General features: G+C 39.0%; 2 protein-coding genes and 1 non-coding gene across 5 annotated transcripts in view; 1 reads left to right on the top strand and 2 right to left on the bottom strand.

Annotated features, from left to right (window-relative positions):
• Window positions 1-9918: 9918 nt before the first annotated feature.
• On the bottom strand, window positions 9919-12636 carry arf6b (ADP-ribosylation factor 6b). Of its 2 annotated transcripts, none has more exons than XM_053632434.1 (2): window positions 12489-12636; window positions 9919-12260 (listed from the first exon to the last, which is right to left on the bottom strand). In XM_053632434.1, the coding sequence occupies exon 2, from the start codon at window positions 11538-11540 to the stop codon at window positions 11013-11015; it is 528 nt and encodes a 175-aa protein (XP_053488409.1). In that variant the 5' UTR covers window positions 11541-12260; window positions 12489-12636; the 3' UTR covers window positions 9919-11012. The 2 variants fall into 2 exon arrangements, with proteins under 2 accessions (XP_053488409.1, XP_053488408.1); XM_053632433.1 differs by having other exon boundaries at window positions 12475-12608.
• A 675-nt stretch (window positions 12637-13311) lies between these two features.
• trnal-uaa (transfer RNA leucine (anticodon UAA)) lies at window positions 13312-13394 on the bottom strand. The gene has a single exon. It is a non-coding gene; the product is annotated as a tRNA-Leu (tRNA).
• A 3441-nt stretch (window positions 13395-16835) lies between these two features.
• aspg (asparaginase homolog (S. cerevisiae)) overlaps window positions 16836-22567 on the top strand; it is a 30182-nt gene continuing 24450 nt past the window's right edge. The window contains exons 1-2 of one of the 2 annotated variants that reach the window (XM_053632431.1): window positions 16836-17456; window positions 19886-20015. In XM_053632431.1, the coding sequence (XP_053488406.1) occupies window positions 17186-17456; window positions 19886-20015 (401 nt within the window). In that variant the 5' untranslated portion in view covers window positions 16836-17185. The remainder of the gene's footprint in view (window positions 17457-19885; window positions 20016-22567) is intronic. The other variant, XM_053632432.1, reaches the window with a different exon arrangement.

Genomic DNA, 22567 nt, shown 5'->3' with positions numbered 1-22567 from the left:
TGATCATCTTGGGTCATTCAAGTGTCCCACATAGACAAATTTAATCAATACTCATTCTCTGTCAACAAGGGGGAGCTGATATTATGTTTATTGCAGTTTTCAGAGAATGAATTTGTTACCTTGTCTATAATTCATAAAACATACCAATAAGATATAAAGAGACATATTAATAAGGCAAAATAAATGTGTCTGTCAGAATGAATTTATTTACTTACACTTCACCAGTGCTTGGCAACAGGGAGCTGTCTTTTCTCAAGTCTTTAGCCAAAACAGCTAAGCATTTCAATATTATACTGAAGACAATTGATTCCAGTTGGATCCCTCTCCCTTTGCGTGCTCAGTATCAGAGCAAAGAGCCAAGCTCTCCTCCCGCCCTGTCTGTTGCAGCTGTTCCTACTGAGATCTTTGCGGAAGACTATTGGCATTGTACAGCAAATATAAATCAGCTCTTGTTCTGTTTGCACACACAGAGAGCCAGGCCGAATGCTAGCACTAGTGCACATTTTACTGTATTTACTGCACAGTAAAGGAGCGAGTATTGCTGGATGGGGCTGTTTGAGATGTATGCAACTCATTTTGAAAATGGAGTGAAAATATGTGATACTCATAGATGGTGGGAGTACCCGAAATCAGGCAAATGAGGAAAATGTAAATTCTTTACTCAAGTAGCAGTGCAATTACTCATTTAAGTAAATACTGTGGTAAAAGCTGAAGTACATAAGGTAGAAAGGTAGAAATACATGTACTTAAAATATGTAAGTAAAATTAAAAGAAGGATTCACAAAAGAAAATAATATCTCAAATCAATCATTCATTCATCTTCAGTAACCAGTTTATCATTGTCAGGGTTATGGTGGAGCCAGAACTTATCCAGGAACACTAGATACAAGTCAGGAATACAGCCTGGATGGGATGCCAATCCATACACAAATTACTAGCTTGTTTTTGGGAGGTTGGAGGAAACCGGAGAACCTGGAGGAAACCTACATGGATAAGGGGAGAACCTGCTAAACAGGCAATAACCTGAGCTCAGTATCAAATTGGGGACCATGGAGCTGTTAGGCAGCATTGCTATCCACTCTGCCACCATGCTGCCCTGCCTTAAATCACACTCCTTTTAGCTACCAATGATAATAATAATAATAATAATAATAATAATAATAATAATAATAATAAAAATAAAATTTTATTTGTTGGCACCTCTCATAACACTCAAGGACACCTTACAGTACCACAAGAAAAAAAACAACATACAGTGCCCTCCACTAATATTGGCACCCTTGGAAATATGAGCAAAGTAGGCTGTGAAAAATTGTCTTTATTTAACCTTTTGATCTTTTGTTCACAAACATACACATCCATGAGAGCAAATAATTGTAAACGCAACACAGGTTTATAAAAAAAATCTTTGTTAAATATAGGTGTGCAACAATTATTGGCACCCCTATAAAGTCATATGAGAAAAATATATTTGAAGTATATTCCCACTGATATTTAACATTTTTAGTACTCCTGGGTGACTAGGAACAGGAAATTGTTCAACCATGACTTCCGGTTTCACTGGGGTATAAATATGTGGTAACACATAGGCCAAATTCCCTTAGTCAGTCATAAAAATGGGTATGACCAAGGAATATAGCTGTGATGTGCCGCAAAAGGTTGTTGAGCTTCACAAAATACGAAGTGGCTATAAGAAAATAGCAAAAGCATTGAAAATGCCATTTTCCACCATCAGGGCAATAATTAAGAAGTTCCAGTCAACTGGAAATGTTATGAATCAACCTGGAATTGGATGCGTGTCTATATTGTCTCAACGCACTGGGAAGAGGATGGGTCGAGTGGCCAAAAAAAATCTCCAAGGATCACAGGTGGAGAATTGCAGAAGTTCCTAACAAGAGAAGAATAGTTACTTAAAATGGACAAACAGATACAATAAGCGATGAGAATAAACCGGTGTGTAGCAGTAGCCAAACGCGCCAGTGTTCACTCAAAATAGAAGATTGATGATCACTTTCACACACTATGGACAATTTGGAAATGCCAATAAGCCTACAACACATGTCTTTAGACTGGGGATGAAACTAGAGGAAACTCCTGAAGCACAGATAGAACACCGAAGGTCCGTGCACGCAGGGTAGAGGCAGGATTTGTGAGGCAAGTGTGCTAACCACTAAGTAACTGCACCCCACACTTAGTTAACTTACAACAGCTTAATTCCTAATCTCCTAAACTAGCATGATAACTCGGGTATTGAATGCTGCTATTTAGCTGTCACAATTAAATCTGCCTTACTAATTTAAAGTGTACATAGCAACAGATTCAGTCAGTTTATCTATGGAATAAAAACTCTAAGTACAACCCCAAATCCGAAAAAGTTGGGACAGTATGGAAAATGCTAATAAGAACAAAGAGGAGTGATTTTGTAAATGTACTTTGACTTGTATTTAAACAAAAAAACATATAAAGACAAGGTATTTAATGTTTTACTGAATCAACTGCATAGTTTTTTGAAGGTAAAGGTTATTTTGAAATTGATGCATGCAACACGTTCCATAAAAAGTTGGGACAGGGGTGATTTAGGACTAATAGCAATTTGACATGTTGAAATAAGAAGGTGATGTGAAACAGGTAAGGCAATCGTCTAATCATAGTATATAAGGAGCCTCTAAAAAAGGCCTAATCCTTCAAGAGCAAGGATGGGTCGAGGCTCGCCTGTCTGCCAACAGATACGTCAGCAAATAATCCAGCACGTTGAGAACAACATTCCCCAAAGACAAATCGGTAGGATTTCGGGCATTTCACCTTCTACAGTGCACAATATAATTAAAAGATTCAAGGAATCCGGTCAAATCTCAGTGCATAAAAGGCAAGGCTGAAAACCACTTCTGAATGTGCGTGATCTCCAATCCCTCAGACGTCACGATCTTAAAAATCGTCATGATTTTGTAATGGATATCCTGAAATAGGCTCAGGAATACGTTGGTAAACCTTTTGTCGGTTAACACCATTCAATGCTGCATCCACAGATGCAGGTTAACGCTTCACTATGCAAAGCAGAAGCCATGCACCAACACTGTCCAGAAGCACCGCCGACTTCTCTGGGCTCTGGCTCATCTGAGATGGACAGTAGCACAGTGGAATTATGTTTTGTCGTCTGATGAGTCAACATTTCAAATAGTTTTTGGACGAAACAGATGTTTCCGGGACAAAGAGGAAAAGGACCATCCAAGCTGTTATCAGCGTCAGGTCCAAAAGCCAGCATCTGTCATGGTATGGGGGTGTGTCAGTGCCCATTGCATAGGTAGCTTGCACATCTGTGAGGGAGATTAATGCAGAAAGATATGTATACATTTTGGAGTAACTTATGCTGCTATCCAGAGCAGGACAACATCAAAACACATTCTGCCCGGATTACAAGTGCATGGTTGTGTAAACAGAGAGTGCGGGTGCTAGCATGGCCTGCGTGCAGTCCTGACCTGTCTCCAATTGAGAATGTGTGGCGCATTATGAAGCACAAAATAAGGCAACAAAGGCCCCGTACAAGTGCACAGCTGAGGAAATGCCTAATGGATGAATGGGGGAAAATGTTTGCTAAACTTAACCAAGTGGTGCTTCAGCATCCAAACAACACTTAAAATAAGTGTTATTAAAAGAAAAGGTGATGTTTCACAGTGGTAAACAGTCGACTGTCCCAACTTTTTTGGAGTGTTTTGCAGTCATCAGATTTGAAATGAATGTATATTTTCAAAATTAATTTAAATTCACAAAGTAAAACATCAAATAATGTGTTAATAATGTATTTTCAATATAATACAGGGTGAACTGAATTTTCAAAAGACTCCATCGCTACCGACTGCATGGATTCAGCTAACACAGATGGCTCCATTCAAGCTTCTGAGTCACAACAGGAAGAGAGCTAACTATAAACCACTTCCTGTGTCAAATGAAGAGCAATGGCATGTTGTGTTTATGAGAGGTTCAGGACAATTACTGCTAAAACTCTGAAGAGAGATAATAAACCCCATGACCACAGGCAACAGGAATGCAGGAGGACGATTCCAATATAATAGTGGGAGAATGATTTACTGTGTCTTTTTTTTTTTCAATCCTGGTATGCAGTCACAATTTCAAATTAAAATAGTTCAGCAGATCAACTATCATTAACAGGGTTAGGGTTATATGGTGGTTAGTAAGCACACATTGTGAGGTTGATCGGTTTTTTCCACTTCAGAAGTACAATATTTTGCCTAATCTACTGGGTATACTTAATCATACACATAGACTGGCATTACAGTGCATTAGGGGAGCAGGTCAAAGGAGCACATTATTATGACTGCGACTCATATGGTATATCTCCATGAGAAGCAGATGTAGGTTTGCTATATGATTAACTGAATTGATTATTCTTTGGCATTTTGCAATGAAATGTAGCTATCCAACTTGATCAAATCGTGACATTCACTATGGGAGGAAATACTTAGCTAGCAAGGGTTTAGACATCTTTCGGTTGATCGACTGGTTTTACCATGACATTGTTAAACTCGCTCCTACTCAACATGATTCATTATTCATCTGGCAGACTTATAATTGAGTAAAGCAGATGATGGTTAAGAGCCTTGCTTAAGGGCCAAACAGTGACCATTTGGCGGTACTGGAATTTGAACTCACAAACTTCTGATCAAATGCTGAGCCACCACTGCTCCTTATACTTATGGTTTCTTAAAGGTGAGACATTGAAGTATCTCATAGGTTGAAAAACCCCATTTGGGCAAAAACCATATCATTTTTGGCCCAATATTCATCACCATTGACATCCAAAAGGTTTCACAGACATTCCTACACATTTAAAGACAAAATGAAATGGAAGACACTTGGGTGTATAACTAATGTACTTTAGTTTTATCTTTTGGGACATTGATAGATTGTTATTCACCACCTGGTGACCTGAAGACATTTAGGGCCAGGCAAAAGTCACTTGCACTTAGATGTACAATTTGTACACTTAAAAATGGTTTCCTACCTAAATGACACTGATCATGCACAGTATGACCAAGGAGAACTGACATTTCTCTTTAATGGCAGAAAATAGTCTCCACCTATGGCGCTGATCCACAAAGCCTGGTGTAAATTACTCACTAAAAGCAAGCAATTGCACTCCTGTCAGAACGTTTCCTCAGCAACAGGTCAAGCAAACAGGACTTCCACTGAATAGCGTGTTAGACTCATCGAAACAAAGCGGCTGGCTGGTTACGCCCTTTAACCAGGGTGAGCAACCACACAAAACTCCAGGATTTGAGTCATACCCATTGAGAACAAAGGGGAAATGCAGACTGAATACAGTGCTTCAGGTTGAAGAATGCATGGCTGTGGAGTACACTGTAGACAGTTGGAGGGATAAATACATATTAGAAAGAATAAAGAAGGTCTGTGAGTGGAGGCAACAATAGAAGATTAAGAACATTAGTATCAATTTGGTTCTTTTGCACTTGGCACGTGGCAGGAACGGATAATGAAGCATCACTCACTGTCCAGATTTCTTCAGCTGCGAGCTCCATACAGTAATATCACAGTGTTTTTCACAGTGGGAACAGCCCTCCCCTCCCTGTGGCTCCCCAATTCATTTAGTTTTTCTCCAAATGTTTTCCCCTCAGGAAATCCAGCATCAGAATTCCAGACATTCCCCTAGAAATGCTTATTCACACAGTATTCCTTTTAGGTGTGAAGTGAGAGTCATAAACACATGAGGAGATGTGAGAGTGTGTATATGTCTGAGGTACATAGAAGTGATGAGGTTAGTCTGTTACTTTGTGACACCTTTAACTTTTCCTTCAACAGAATACTGTAATTTGGCAGCATGTCGATTCAACAGACAGGAAAAGAAATATGCATTGTGCTGTTTTTATTATCTTCCTTTAAACATATCAAGCTGGCAGCCATCGAACTTCTTTGTCTTTCCTGTTCTCTCTCTCTCTCTCTTTTTCCAGTCCTAGCCTCTCTATTACCAGTGTCATCCGAAAACATCTGTAACTGAGCAAGGCCAAGGTCAGGGTTAGGAATGCAAACATTACAGGACGCCCACTGCTACATTACAAACTCAGCCAATTCTGTGTGCTATGGCTTACAACGCACAAAATGATGTACCATCTAAAATGTATCCTTCCTCCATGTAGCCAGATCTGTGGAAAATAAATTGATGCTATGCAACCTACAAAAATCCTGAGATACATATTTACACTGCTAACTGACAAGACACAGATAATGTGTAAGGATATCTGATAGGGGGCATGGTTCCATACAAGGACACACCCTCATCCATGTGCACAAGCCTGTAACACTGTACCTCATATCTGTTCTCAAGATCGCACTGGAGATTCAAGCTATCTGGGCTTTGAGGTATTCCAAGTGGCTGGCATTGAGGAAACACTCCCTGGGTGGAAAACCTCTGAAATCAAACTAATCCTATATCTGCAAAAAAGAGTTCAGCCAATCCATCCCTAAAAATCCTCCATGGCATTAAACTATGATTTGTGGGATAGTAAACACCCCCCTTGTTGTATCTAATCTTCTTTAATGGCAGGACTGAAGCACAACCTCAGTAAGACTCCACAAAGTCTGATCCTCACCCAGATCTGATACATCTCACCATTATACTACAAACAAGTGTCAATCCATTCTTTCAGCCAGTTCTTTCAGATGTGCTCAGTCATATTAGAAGACACAATATTTATCTGATTGATCACTATGGGGGAGCTCTCAACCCAACCCACTGTTTAAGCTTGGGTCCACTTAAGAGTTAAACATCACTGAAAGTACATACAAAAGCTCTTCTGATCAGTTGAAAGAAAATCTTTTGGAAGTTCATCCCTCCAGGACAGTTCTAGAGACCTGTAGAAGCTCACAGTGGGCAAGCACCTTACTAAGACACTCTGTGGTGTTTTTTCCCTTCATTTGTTAACCATCTGTAGTGATAAAGCTTTCACATTCAACTTAAAATTCTCATTCCTAACATTAGAACATCAGAACAGTGGTAGTTCAGTGGTTAAGGTTCTGTACTAGTCACTTTAAGCCCTTGAGCGAAGCCTGAAAGCCTCAACTGGCGCACATGTGTGAATTACACGTGACCGCACTTGTAAGTTTATTTTGGATAAAAGTATCTGCCAAAGGAAAAAAAAATACAAATTTAATTGACTATTTTGCTCACAGTGCCTAAAGGTAGGACTAGTTTAACAAAAACAAAAAACAAAACATGAGTTGAGAGATCGCCAAGATGTGTTAATACTGCCTACATTTTTATGAGCACAGTTAACAGTCTTCTAAACCATATAATAGTCGGCAAAATGATCTAAATACAGAGCTGAAATCATAAGCTCGACATTTTCATCACACAACCCCACCCTCACACAGACGAATCTGACCACAGTGACCACTTCCTCCAGCCCTGGTACAAGCAGACACGTTAAAACTTTTGACTGGCATATGGAGACAGAATGAGAGAGTATGCAAAGATTGCATTTCACTCAGTACATATTAATATGAGGTTGCATGAGTGTCACAGATATTTTCGAACTAGGTCATAATGCTCAGAAAGAATTAATAAATAACAACCCCCCCCCCCGAAAGGATCACTGATGCCTGCAAAGGGCTGGACAGTTACATGCAGCTGTGTGAAGTGGAAGTGAAACTCACAGATGTGTTTGGAGCTATTTGGAAATTCTTTGTCACACTTCCTCATGACAGCACGGCTTACATTCCACCTGTGGAAAAAAAAATCCTCACAGGCCTTGTACTGTTAAAAGAGATAGGCTTTTGTATAGTTAGCAATCATGTTTACAATCATACATTCTCTAACTCTCTAACCATTAATGTCAACAACACTGTACTTGCACTTTTATCATATATTTGCGACCAGTGAGGGGAAACATTTCAGCGCCACAACACAAGGTACTACCTTTGATAAGGACTTACCAAATGTTGTTAGAACCTGACTGACCATTTACACCACCACTGACTGCTTTTGGCTGATAAACATCTTATATAGACTGTATGGTACGAGAACATTCACAAATTGTTACCTACAGTAGACCCCAGAGTGGGCTGGGGACCACCAGGGGTCCATGAAACATAGGGGGTTCTTGATTTTCTAATTTTGTTACAGTGATGAAAATCAGCCCACTATTATTGGTTATTATGCCTATAAATGTCAGCTAGCATTTAATGATAAGTTTAATAAAAATGGGTTCTGTGGGTGTATAGAAATAAAACTTCTTATTCACAATTAAATAACGAGCCTACTTTTTTTATTTAATATTTAGTTTGCAAAATAAATCTGTACTGAGGGATATGATTTATTTTAGTTACAGTTTAAGGGTCCCTGACTGTCCTTGACAACACCCCAGCCTAGAAAATTATCCGAATATGCACACAAAGCATTTTAAAACGTATGTCTTGTATGTGTGTGCACTCCAATTACGCAGTTCGTATTAGGTAGGCAAGCTTTGTTTGTTATTAACTTACTCAGTTGATAACATTATAACTCAGTCCGTACAGTATTCTGTTGAGTTTTTTCCTGATCATTGCGGCCAAAAATGCTTGATTTTGCCGCTGCTTTTTTTTTCTAAAATTACCTTGCAACTTGGAGAGTTTTTTGTGCTTTTTTTTTGCGCAACACTAATTGAACTGGTGAATTTGCAATTGCACAAAATTGTTTTGCACGTTCTTTCGCAGTGATGTTTGTTGGTAAATGAGACCTTTTAGCTGTACTCATGTTCGATGCACGTAAATCGAAGAGGCTCATCATTTGGCTGAATGTGCATTGTGATGACATCACATGACACGTCTTGGCCCAAATCTGTGGTAATTTTCAAAAATTGCAGTTTTTGTATTTTGTATTCATTTCTGCAATCGCAGAATCCTAGAGGGACTGAGAATGGAGTGTATAATTATAAAAAGACAAGTCCAGCTTTCTTTCAAGTGTAATTCAATATTTCAGTTTAAAGCAGGAACGTGGTCGTTTCACACAATACTAGCCCTCAAGGAAACAATTAGTCAGCTCATGTGTAAAAAGCAGTTTGAAAATAGACTGCAGATATTGGGTATAATCACCTATTACTGATTAGACTGCACAGTTGGCACAAGTCATAAGTTCAGCCAGCAATAACATGAGGAAGTCAGGTGAGACTGCTTCCTTGTTATAGTGTGAAGAGGAAGATGACTCGTTCACTTGTTCATGCATTCAAAATGGAGGACAGCTCAACAAGTGAGTCAAACACTTGGTAATAACAGCTGTGTCAGCAGCAGTACAAACATTTGTGCTGCACACCAGCAGATTCCCATCAGTTTTCTCTGTGTGAAGCAGTTTAGCAGCTGTGTGGCCATTGGGGACTAAACAGCGACTCATCCTGTTTTCAAAGACGACTACAGTAAGAGAATGCTTAGTTAGGTGAAACCATGACGGCAGCAGAGGTAAAGTTCCCCTCAAACTTCTCTATTCAAAGTGTATATAATAAAGCTGGTCCTGCTCTCAGAAGCTTATCTAAAGCCCGGATATTTTTCCCCGAAGGTTAGTGAACAGCGCTCAGCCAGTGATGAAGTCAAATATTAAACATGACTTGCATTCTTTACATTCCTACACATCAGAGTTTTTGAAAGTGTCCCGATTTGTAAAACAGTATAAAATATACCCTGATGACCAAAACAGCTTTCCATTTACAGACAAATGAGGACTCACATAATGAGCACATGCTTGAAACGCAAAGAGAAACTACAAGATTTTGTTTAAAAAAATTTCCCCTTACTCATTTCAGTCTTGCGTCTTAAAATTCCATTTAGAAAAAAATGTAAAAATCCCTGTAGGTAACTCAGTTAAGAAATGACTTTCAAGGTCTGAAAAATGGATCGAAACAAGAATAAAAAGTAAAATCTTTAAAATGTCTAAGTTTAATTGGATGTTACAATTACAATTAGTCTCTGTACAATGGTTTTTGAAATGAGTAAAGCAATGAGAGAAAATGAGTCATGTCAAAGATTCCCCATTTAGTTCAGTTCACTCTGATGCAAGCAGTAACAGTGGAAATGTAGGCAACAACCCCACATTCTGAAGACATATGACTTCAAGTGACATTCTGGTAGACTGAAATTAGCCGAAGCCGTACAAAAAGGACTTAATGGGTTACCAAAAAAATAGTATTCAGCTACTTTACTTGACTTTTGGGCTACATGATAGTAAAGAAACCCCAGGGCTCAAATTTGAACCATGTGACAATGTGATGTGGATTTTCTTTTTTATTCTTCTTTTTTAAACAGTTTATGACCGTCATATGCTCCTTCCAGAGTAAATATCAGAGACTTGCATATAATAAATGTTCCATGGGGTCATTTACAGTTTAACTAATCTTGTGATGCCAGTGACATCATGACAATGGTAAAGTTTAACCGCTTAAACAATCGGCTATTAAGCTTGTTACAACTTTGTCAGTAAAACTGTCCTACAGATGGTCTGAAACATCTTGCTTATTAATAAGCTGTCTTTACACCACAACCATGGACTATTTGCAGGAAACAGACCTTCATTATTATTTTTTTTCACACAGACTCCAAAAACACAGACAACAGACAGAAGGGGTCAAAAAGAACAAGCTTTAACCAAAAATTAAATCAAAAAGAAAGAATGAATCAGAGATAGAAAGCCCTACATGATTTAGAAAAAAAATATAGAATCTGCATTAGAAAAAGAAGAAGAAAAAAAAAGACAACTCAGAAATGCTTTACGCAACAGTTAATTGAGGGAGGTGACCCACAGGCCACAAAATATAGAAAGCTACAAAGCAAGCAAACCCAATCTCATCCAAAGCTATAAATTATTAGTTAAGGGGTCATTTCAACAATCAGAAAAATAAATGAATATATAATTCAAACTTTTTGAGCATAATGAAATAACTGTTGTTAAGTTTATTCCTTGGAATTTTTTTCTTCTCCTTCTTAACTAAAATAGTCCAGGCCAAAGCAAGCGGTCATTAAGATTTGTAATTAGAGGTGAGCCACGTCAAGCCTTCATACAGTCCGTCACCTGTGGTGGCGCACGAAGGCTGCACGTACCAGTTGCGGTCTCTGATGCGCGTGAGTCCAAGCTTCTCCTGGATCTCATGTGGCTTCATGGCATCAGGCAGATCCTGCTTGTTGGCGAAAATCAGGATAATCGCGTCCCGCATCTCGCGGTCGTTGATGATGCGGTGCAGCTCCTGCCGAGCCTCGTCTATGCGATCCCTGTCTGCGCAATCCACCACAAAGATTAAGCCTTGCGTGCCTGTGTAGTAGTGGCGCCACAGTGGGCGGATCTTGTCCTGGCCTCCCACATCCCACACGTTGAACTTGACATTCTTGTAGGTCACCGTCTCCACGTTGAAGCCCACCGTAGGAATCGTAGTCACCGATTGGCCCAGTTTCAGTTTGTAAAGGATGGTGGTTTTACCTGCTGCGTCAAGGCCCAACATCAATATCCTCATCTCCTTGTTACCAAATATCTTTGACAGCATCTTCCCCATCTTTTAAATAGTTCATAAATAGTTCCTTCACCCTAACAAAAAAAAAAATGTATAAACCTGTTCAACAGGCAATGTTACCTAAAAGTGTAAGAGAACAGCTGCTGGGAATACTTTGTCAAGTAGGACCAGTTACTTTGTGAGAATGCCAGTTGGTCAATCAACATGAACTATCAGCAGTCAACTCCCAGAGGAGCAGTTTATAAAGTTTATAAAGAAAAGAAACGGAAATGCAGAAGCAGGGTGTGAACTAGCGAATGAAAGGATGTAAATCTGTCACAGAGTTCATAATGATCAAATAGCAGCAGTAAGGTGCGCTTCTAATCTGATCTCCTTGGATAAAGTGAAGCGTTTCAGCAACACTGTTCTCAAATTAGGAACGAACCGTCTTCTGTTGCGACACCTGTAAGAGCTGAAACGCCCAGTAATCCTCAAGTTTAAGATAATTAAGACGTTAAAGCAGCCTTAGACATGGCATTGGAGCTGTCAGAAACCCGACTGAGGCCTCAAGCAGCCTTCGCTTTGCTTCTTGTACTTCCTCTTAGCGTGTGAACGCGCGGCTCAGGGCTTCTTTTCTCAGATAGAGGTAGGGAAAGATTTCAAAGGCCAGTCGGAGAAGCTTGAATTTTTTTCTTCCTGCCACAACAGCTGTCATCGGGGTCTCCCTAAGTCGATGTGCATCGATTTCAAACGTCCTGTGTGTGAATTCCTCCCGCCGTCCCTCTGTGAGACAGAGACAGGGAGGCAAGTCAGACAGCCGGAGTGCCAGAGCACAAGTTAGCCAAGCTAACCGTTTTAGCCAGCTAGCCGTTAAGCTAGCCGAACAGCCCAAGCTCGTTCAGTATAACACAGTGTACAGAAATTGGCTAAGATGAATTGCTACGTGAAAACACTCTCATAAACGCTAAAATGTCAACAAAATGTATATTCACGTTACCTGTAAAGGCTCACCATTCTATAATAGGCTTTGGTCCTACGTTCGCCCCAGCAGGCAGCCGCCTCTCAAGCACCGAATGAAAAACCGGAAAAGGTGTGGACGAAACTCATCCGCCACTTCCTGTCAGTTGCCTTGTCATACCCACCTTGGCTAAATTCCAAATCACTCCCTTCTCCCTTTGTAAGTGCCCTATATAGGGTATGGTATAACAACTTCTAAAGTATATGTAGTGCACTATATATGTTCAGTAGAAAGGAATTTGAAATTCAGCCGTTGTGTGCGCGTTGTCATGGTCACATACAACAGTGACATCTAGTGTCAACAGAATGGCCTATTTCCCTACACAGCTTTAACGAATTTCAGATCAGGGTTAATACAACCCCTGGCAAAAATGATGGAATCACCACACTTAGAGGATGCTTTTGTTACTTCGTAACAAATAAACAAATCACAGATATGACACAAAACATTTTTGTTTAATAGCTCAACATTCTGGCTTCGTAAAACATACCTCAAACAAATTTAATGAAATAATTTTAATTATTGGCATATTATCTTCCAATTCAAGAAGAGCAATAAAAATTACGGAATCACTCAATGTTGAGAAAAAAAATGGAATTTTAACTCCTACTGCGTCAATGTGATTACAAATTTGTAATTGATTTTCTTTATCAAAGCTTTTTATTTCGGCTCATCTTGCTTGATAATACTCGACTCTTCACTTGCGATTTTCTTTTTTTGACATATGCTACTTTATTAGTTCCCGAGTAGAAAGCACGTTTATAATTTTTTCCCCTTTCACAAGTACAGACCCATTTACCCTAAAAATTCTCCGAATACCAGGAGTGGGGTTCGAACCCACGAGGACATGCGTCCATTGGATCTTAAGTCCAACGCCTTAACCACTCGGCCATCCTGGTCACGTGAACGTTAACGTTTCAGGAAGAGGGTAGACTGAATGGCTCGAGTTTCACAGCTGTTAAAAATAAATCAACTTCACAATGGCCTGTCTAAACTTCAATCGCAATGCCTGACAGTTGGGCTTAGCTTCTTTTATGAAATACTTCTAGTAATGGGAGAGATAATTCTGCTTTGGTGAGAAGTCTCAAAGCCATTTAAGAAATTGTAGCGCAATTTAGCAACTTATAGCACATCTACAGAGGCACATTTACTGTAGGCCTATAATTCATGCATTCAAGTTCCTGGCAATAGCAGATATCTATTATGGGAACCGATTATTTATTTATTATTATTTATATATTATAATTATTTTGGGAACTTGCTCTCCCTAGAGAATGTATTATTATTTAGCTCCTTACTATAAACGCACAATGTTTTTGGGAAAATATATAACTGCTTTGACCTATTTAATTACTCCAATTTCCATATATTTCCATACAGCCTAGCTAATGTTAGAGGCATCTTGATTTTCAACCCAGTATCTATAGCATTGAATTACATTTCTATATCTCAATTGTGAGCTTCTCCACATTGGATTTTTCAGCAAGGGAGTTGGGCCTCTATGTATGAGATTGGCTAAACTATCACTCAGGAGTTCCTAATGGCTCAGAGAAACTTAAAGTTGACTCAACATTTGGTCAATGTTTTGTTCATAGTTGTCAATAATTGTAAGGGGTTTCTTAAAATATTTTCTGACATCATTGTTTATTTACTACTTTGGGTGTCTGAGTGCAAAGAACAATTTGTTTAATGGGCTTTTACAGGGGGATCTAGTGAACTGAGTGTCTTTGTTGCAGTGTGAGTTGTTCAAGTTAACTTATATTTGTGCATCAATTCGAGGCTGTTTTACAGCCTGTTTTTGTTGAACAATGCCAATCAGCAATTTTGCTAAAAGTAGCAGAGTTACTTCCCTCTACATAGCTGGCAGCATCACAATATCTTAAATAGTAGACAAGAAGACAAGTTTTGAGTAGATCTCTGGACACCAATATATGGTTAAAAGCATTTGAATCCCATTATGAAAGAAATGAACCAAATGACACAAGGTTACAGATACTTTAATGAACTGGCACCAGACAGGACTCAAACCCAGGACCTTTAGAATTGATAATTGTTGTTTATCACGGTGCACCACACAGAGAATGCACATAGTTACATGATGAGGAGAGCTTCCAAGGTGAGAATGAACACACAAACACATGAGTTAGAATGTAACAGACACTGCAACATAACTCAAACAAATCTGAATATAAAAATTCTGTTCAGTCATTTATATGTGGCTGTCTACTGATCATCTGAGTAAATTGTGGTAAGAATTGGACAAAATTTGAAAGAGAAGTAAAACTGGTGACTACTGTAATGGGTGGAGTATTAATGTCAGCTATGGATTATGATCATCATGAGGAGAGTAAATCATGAACTAAATTTCTTTTCTCTAGGACAAAGTGTTCAACAATTATAACCATTTGAAAAGTGAATATTTGAACTAGTGGTGGTGCTACACAGTTGGTCCTAGAGACCCCATAACTGGTCCAGATACTATTCATGGTTCATATCTATGAGAGTGCCAAATGTCAAAATTTTCCTACTTATGGTTCATGGGACTGCCATAGACTCCCAGTGGGGAAGAATCAGAATAATAATAAGAAAACTAACGGATACAGTAGGTGCCTACGCACCTTCGGTGCTTGGCCCCGAATAATAATAATAATATGAAGAAACAGATACAATTGGTACCGCAGCCCTGAACAACAACAGCAACAACAACAATAAGAATATGAGGCAAGGTGGCTTAGTGGTTAGCACAGTTGCAGCACACCTCCAGGGCCTGAAGTTGAAATCCCACCTATGCCCTGTGTGCAGGGAGCTTGCATGTTCTCTCCGTGATTCAGGTGGTTTCCTCTGGGTACTCCATTTACTCCAGTTGATTGGCATTCCCAAATTGTCTGTAATGTGTGTGCAATGGGTTGGCATCCTGTCTGGGATATCCCTCCCCTTGTGTCCCAAGTTCCCCGGGATAGGCCCCGGACTCCCCCATGACCCTGTGTAGGACAAGCGCTATAGAAAATGGATTGACAATAATAATAATAATAATAATAATAATAATAATAATGATGATAATAATAACATTCTAATATAAACTGTTGTGTCAAATGCCTCACTTTTAAGAGCTTGGCTGAAATGCCAAAAAAACAACAACATGGACAAAAGTTAACTCATTTATATTGGTTCATTCAGGTACAAGCAAGGACTAATACAAAGACAAACAAGGACTCATACGTGTGCACTGACAATGAGCTGGAACTACTGCTTAAGGTTACTCATGAATACTAAGTATTCTCCTGGGTCATATTTAAAATTCCCATTTCCAGTATGGTTTGCAGCCAGGGCAGACAATTCACGAACACTGCACATTGTATCACATTCTGGAGCATCAACATGAGGGTGTAATAATAAAACTAAATGAAATAAAATGTCAAGCAGGTTATTAAATAGGAAATTACAGACCAGATTCAAATCCGCATGTGCGGGTTGACACTGACAACATTTTCATGCACATCAAATTCCATTTAAGGTCTATAATCGAGTTGCAGCCATATTCTGATAATGATGTTTATAGGCGTCTGGGCATCAGAATATTCCTTTCCCACTTTTATTTTCCAGGAGATTCAAGATGCTGCCGTTGCTACCCACAATTCCTTGTGGACTGAGCATACGCATATATCTCCTTTCAGTGTATTTTCTGAATAAGGTGTTTACATGCAACAAATTTCCAATTAAAACAGACATATTCAAGGAATGGGAATCAGAATTTAAGGAATCAGAATATTATCTTAATCTGAAATCGGCAATCGGATTGCGGCGTTTACATGACTCAAGACTAATTCGAATATTGCCAAATTCCCTTAGTGGTTAGCACATTTGCCTTGCACCTCTGGGGTTGGGGGTTTGATTCCTGCCTCTGCCCTGTGTGTTTGCATACTCTCTCTGTGCTTTGGGGGTTTCCTCCCGGTACTCTGGTTTCCTCCCCATTCCAAAGATATGCGTTGTAGGCTGATTGGCGTCTCTAAATTGCCCGTAGTGTGTGAATGTGTGTGTGATTGTGTCCCGTAATGGTTTGTCACACCGTCCAGGGTGTCCTCTACCTTGTGCCCCAAGTCCCCTGGGATACGCTCTAGACTCCCTGTGACCCTGTGTAGGATAATCAATGCAGAAAATGCATTAAATTTTTATTTTAATTGCAGCACTTACAAAATATAATAACACAATAACTATTTGACTTTCCAGTACTGGCACAGCAAAGCAGCCTGCTGTACTTCCTGTATATCTTGATTGACAGATGTGTCATCCAATCAGCGGTAAGCAATTCATTCACAAAATATATCTACCTTTTCCGTTTTGTCTGATTTGTTAATGTGTTTTTGGATTTATTAATATGATTTCATATTAGTCATTGTGTTAATAATTTGTTGTTTTGCTTTCGGAGTTGTATTTTGTTTTCATATTTGTGTTTTGTTTTGCACTTCTCGGCCACCGTAGTTTTCAGTGACCCAAAACTGCTATGTGGATGGGAGATTTAAGCTTAGTAAAAGCAGAGAGAGAGAAAGAGAGAGAGAGCGAGAGAGAGGTTATAAATAATTTACGTATACGTTGCGTGTCTTGGAATGTAGTAGTATGACCCCAACGGCCTTACATACGCGACTGCGCCTTTAAGACCTTGAATGCTGTAATTTCTGGTTGGACAGCAGCTATGGCGGAGTGTGTGAGATCCAGCTCTGGTCTCCCTTCTTCAGGAGATATGACTTCACTGGCACGGGCTCTATCCCACACCACTTTATCCCAGCTCGACCAGTCGGACGCGTTTCAGTCGCAGTCGTCTCTGTACAGGATGGGAGGTTCTCGGAGGAGAAGAGTATCAACTAGTCAAAGCGTGGACTCTGTGGATGTGAGTCCAAGCGCTGAGGCGCGCGTGCTGGTTATCAATACCGGAGGGACAATAGGAATGATGTACCACAATGACGGTAAACTCACTGACCTTTGCTTTGTGCTTTCTCTTCACTAAACACACACGTGGTTGGAGGTTATTGGGTTTTTTTTTGTCCTGTGCCAGATTATAATCTTCATACAGCATAAACAGACATGAAGTCACACCGCGTTGGCTGAGAGGCTGGAAGTACCTGTAGATTAGTGCTGCGCAGTAATTGTGTGCACGTGCAAATGGGGGTGTTATAATACATACACATTTTGTTTCCCATTTTTACTGCACACACTTACAGGAAATGACTACATCCCTTTTGAAGTTGCATGGTCTTAGTGATGATTAGTCATGAATAGTTTAACCTAACGCTTATTGGTCCTTCAAACATAGTGGTTTACATGTTGCCAAGACTGCTACAATATTATACAATTAGATTTTAGATGCAAGATCATGCAGGAGTTAAACCTACTGATGTTTATCTTGTGCCGCTTAGTGCTTAACCCTTCCTCCCCGGGCACTGAGTTGCATAAGCCTAGAGTGCAGTTGCATTTGTAAATGTCTGCTCTTAAACATACCAATCATAATATTCTGCTGTGCCAATTCCTCCATTTTTTTTTAGCTGCTTGGCTTACACTCAAAATCAAAATGAACTCCAAGGTCAAAGATAGACATCAGTAAGTTTAACTCCTGCATGATCTTGCATCTAAAATCTGATTGTGACATCTTTTAGCAGTCTTGGCAACATGAAAACCACGGTTTAACTTAGTGAATGAATGAATAAATGAATTAATTATTGACTAGAAGTCCTGTTTGTTAGTCCAAGGTTGCGTTGTGGGCGAAAGCAGCTAAGCTTTTCACATCAGGTTATATATTTAGACTCTCTATGGCTTGTTCAAGGTTCTCTCAGGTTACAGATCCACCCAGCTGCAACTTGCACACCAGTCACACATAAGTGAAAATGAAAACTGAGCAAGTTTGGCATGTTTAAAGGAATGATATGTGGCGTATTCACAAACATTCGTTTTCCCCTTTCCTCAAATGGAATTGATCAATCAAGAACATTTCATCTTTAAGCCTCTGGTTTATTTATTTATTTATTTATTTATTTATTTATTTATTTTATGTGTACGCTAGCGTATGCGCACAGTCGTACGCATAGCCTTTAAAAATATACTCGATTTGACATGTACGCATACACAGACGGCCAACAAATATTCACTCAGTACGTTTACATGGACAACAATAATCTGATATTAACCTGATTAAACCAATACTCTGATTAAGAAACTACCATGTAAACAGCGATTATTGATTACCTTAATCTGACTAAAGTCATACTCGAAGTAAACACAAATCAAATTAAGACATGTGGAGTATTCCTATTTTAGTCGGATTATCGACGTGCATTACAGACATGTACACACTTAATCACACTATTAACGTCGTGTGGGAGTTTTCGCCGTATTTTGCAACAGGACACATACACACACAGCAGTGCTCAGCTGTTTGACAACAAACAAGAGAGCACAGCTGCGTCCGAAACCGTGTACTTGCCTACTATATAGTAGGCAAGGTAGATGTATTTCAGATATATATATATATATATATATATATATATATATATATATATAAGCAGTTTATATATATATATATATATATATATAACTGCTTACTTGCCTACCATATAATAGCCGAAATACATGTATTTCACCACTATATAGCAGGTAAGTACGCAGTTTCGGACTCAACCGTGCTCTCTTGTTTGTCGTCAAACAGCTGAGCACTGCCGTGTGTATGTGTCCTGTTGCAAAATACGGCGAAAACTCCCACACGACGTTAATAGTGTGATTAAGATGTGTATATGTCTGTAATGTATGTCGATAATGCAACTAAAACAGGAATACTCCACATGTCTTAATTCGATTTGTGTTTACTTCGAGTATGACTTTAATTGGATTAAGCTCATCAGTAATCACTGTTTACATGGTAGTTTCTTAATCAGAGTACTGTCTAAATCGGGTTAATATCAGACAGTGCAGTACTGACCAGTAAACAGTTCTAGTGTGGAATAAAGTGCAAAGAGATATTACAATATAATAAGAGATGCTGTAAATGTAAACATGACATACTAGTTAGCAGCACAAATGTATGTGGTCAGTATAGTATTTTGTATACGGTGTTTTGGCAGCAATTTAAGAAAGAAATGTGGAAAAATTGCAAACGAGTGGAATGGTGTTCAGTTGAGTATGAGTGTGTGTGCGTGTTTGCATGTGTGTGTGTGGTTTGGTGTCAGTACAGTCTCTGGAAATTGAGGAGTCGGCTGGCTTGTGGGAAGAAACTGTTACACTGTCTGACTGTGAGGGCCTGAATGCTTCGGTACCTTTTGCCAGAAGCTTTGCAGTTAGTGTGCATTATTATTATGTACTCTGAGTGATGCAAGTGTTTGTCCGTTTTCATCTCATCATGTTACAGTGCTGTGTCCTGAACCCAATGCCCTGGTTAAAGCTCTACGCAAACTTCCCATCCTGCACGACGAACAATATGCTCAGCAAACCAGACTCTATGAGTACTATGATCCTCCTGAGAACACGCTGGTGCTGCCGTAAGTACACACACACACACACACTCGCTCATACACTCGTAAAGAATAAGACTTGCAAATAACTGTTTAGCTGTTTATTTGAATGTACGGTCAGCATAGTCTTAGTTCAGCATTTCTTATACATGTACTGTATGTACAGTTGCAATGGTTTGATTTAGATTATTGATTTAGATTATTTGCATATTTGTCAACATTTATGACATTTATGATATTTGACCACTTGTAACAGCAATATGGGAGACACCTGAAAACCTTTCTGCTTTCTTGGTCAAGCCAAACACGAATAAATTACATCCGACAGAAAAGCCAGTTTCTCTGAAGCGGAACATTTTTACTTTATCTAGCTGAACTTTGACCTGTCTCTTTGGTTGGTAACTATATTGCTGAAAATGTAATAAAAATAAAAGACAAGACAAATAAAAAATCAATCAATCATTGTCAGTGAATGATTTAGCTGACAATGATTTCCCGATTTCCTGAATTTCATCATTGTGACCCGCCTACATGTGTGGACATCTTATATTATATTATGATTATATTATGTTTCTTCTGGCTGTACTTTTTACAATTTTTTTATTGATGGTCTGATTTAGCTGTAGAGTGTATTCTCTTATGGCATGTCCATTCAGCTTGCACAAACTTTGGCATACTTGTTTTGGTAGATTTTTGGCAATGATTATTGGTGGATGATCAATGCTTTTTTTTTTTTTTTTAATGTATCAGCATTGTCCTTGTTCATATGTGATAAGTCATTGCTAAGCCATTGTATTTTTACAGATATTGTATTGTACATGGTTATTGTACACCTGCTCATTTATGCAGTTGAGAGCACTTTTATTAGTTAATATTCACATCAGCCATCAAAATGCGGAAAAATGTGATCTCTTTCACTTTAACCAGGCATGGTTGTTGGTGCAAGATGGGCTGGTTTGAATATTTCATAAGCTGCTGAACTACTGGGAATTTCACACAGCAGTCTCTAGAGTTGTGAGAAAAGTTGTCTAGAAAATTGTGCACAGAATGGTGCAAACAACACTCGGTGAGCAACAGTTCTGTGGGTGGAAATGCCTTGTTGATAAGAGAGGTCAGCGGAAAATGGCCAGATTGGTTTGAGCTGCCAGGATGGATATCGTAACTCCTATAATCACTCTTTACAACTGTTGTGAGCAGAAAAGCATCTCGGCATGTAACAGCAGAAGACCACAGGTTCCACTCCTGTCAACCAAAAACAGGAATCTGAGGTTACCATGGGCACAGGCTCACAGAAACTGGACAGTTGAAGGTTAGGGGGGAAAAAAATCATTTGTTCTTTATCCAGTCTTCAACTGTCCAGTTTTGGTGAGTCTGTGCCCATGACAGCATCAGATTCTTGTTCTTGGCTGACAGGAAGAACATATTGACGGTTGTAAAGCGTGATTATTTGAGTTACTGTAGACTTCCTCTCAGCTCAGTCCAGTCTGCCCATTCTCCTCTGATCTCGCTCATCAACATGGTGTTTCAGCCTGCAGACCCTCTGCTCACAGGATGTTTTTTATTTTGTTTTTGATTTTGCACCATTGTGTGTAAACTCTAGAGACTGTTGTGTGAAAATCCCAGATCAGCAGTTTCTAAAATAAACCAGCGCATCTGATTTATGTATTTATATAACCACACGATGGTTAAAGTCACAGATCACATTTTTCCCCATTCTGATGCTTGTTGTGAACATTAACTGAAGCTTTTGACCTGTATCTGCATGATTTTATGCACTGTGCCACATGATTGAATGATTGAATAACTACATAAATGAGCTGGTGTTAAAAGTGGACATGAGTAATCTTTAAAAAAAATAAAAAAATCTAGATAACACAAAACTCACTACTTGACCTCACTAGTCGGCAGGTTGGCCCACTAATTATACTTTTATATAATATATATTTATATTCTAATTATGCTATACAGGACTTGTTATAATCCATTCATAACACACACTTCCCAATGTATATTTTGTTTCATTGTAATTGCAGAGAGCCAAATCTTACTGATTTGCTTAGTTAGTTAATTATATTTAACCAGCCGTGTTCTGAAGGATGGTGCCACTCACTTTCTGAAAAATATATGACTTTATATATATATATATATATATATATATATATGATTATTAATTTAATATAGTGATATAGCAACCAACAAATTTAAGTGAAAAACAAATGTTTTAGGAAAAGAAAATGGGAAAAAAAAATAGGCAATAACTGGGTTGTTATGATAACTTTTTATAATGGGGCTTACGCCTGTGCCAAGAATGAATGAATTACATTCAAACTGATGTAAGTATCAAACGGCAACATTAAAGGAGTTGCAGGAATATCTGGCAAATACAGATCACCCCCTGCATGTGACCACAATCCCTCAAATTCTTCATATGAGTGGCACTGGGGCTGTACTCAAGTTTGAGGGAATAATATGAATCTATGATCCCACAAACCCTGCAAGACTCTGTTAGACATTCGAAGATGAGGAAAAATTTCACTTTCCAGTGCGACAAATACAAGTCAACAGTGGAATGCCTTCAG

This window comes from Ictalurus furcatus, chromosome 9 (assembly GCF_023375685.1).
Source record: "Ictalurus furcatus strain D&B chromosome 9, Billie_1.0, whole genome shotgun sequence".
Taxonomy (NCBI): Eukaryota; Metazoa; Chordata; class Actinopteri; order Siluriformes; family Ictaluridae; genus Ictalurus; species Ictalurus furcatus.
This window is presented reverse-complemented; position numbering and strand designations above follow the sequence as displayed.

What these genes read in the sequence shown, in the direction of transcription:
- arf6b (XM_053632434.1), bottom strand. Translation starts at nt 11,540, where the DNA reads ATGGGGAAGATGCTGTCAAAGATATTTGGTAACAAGGAGATGAGGATA.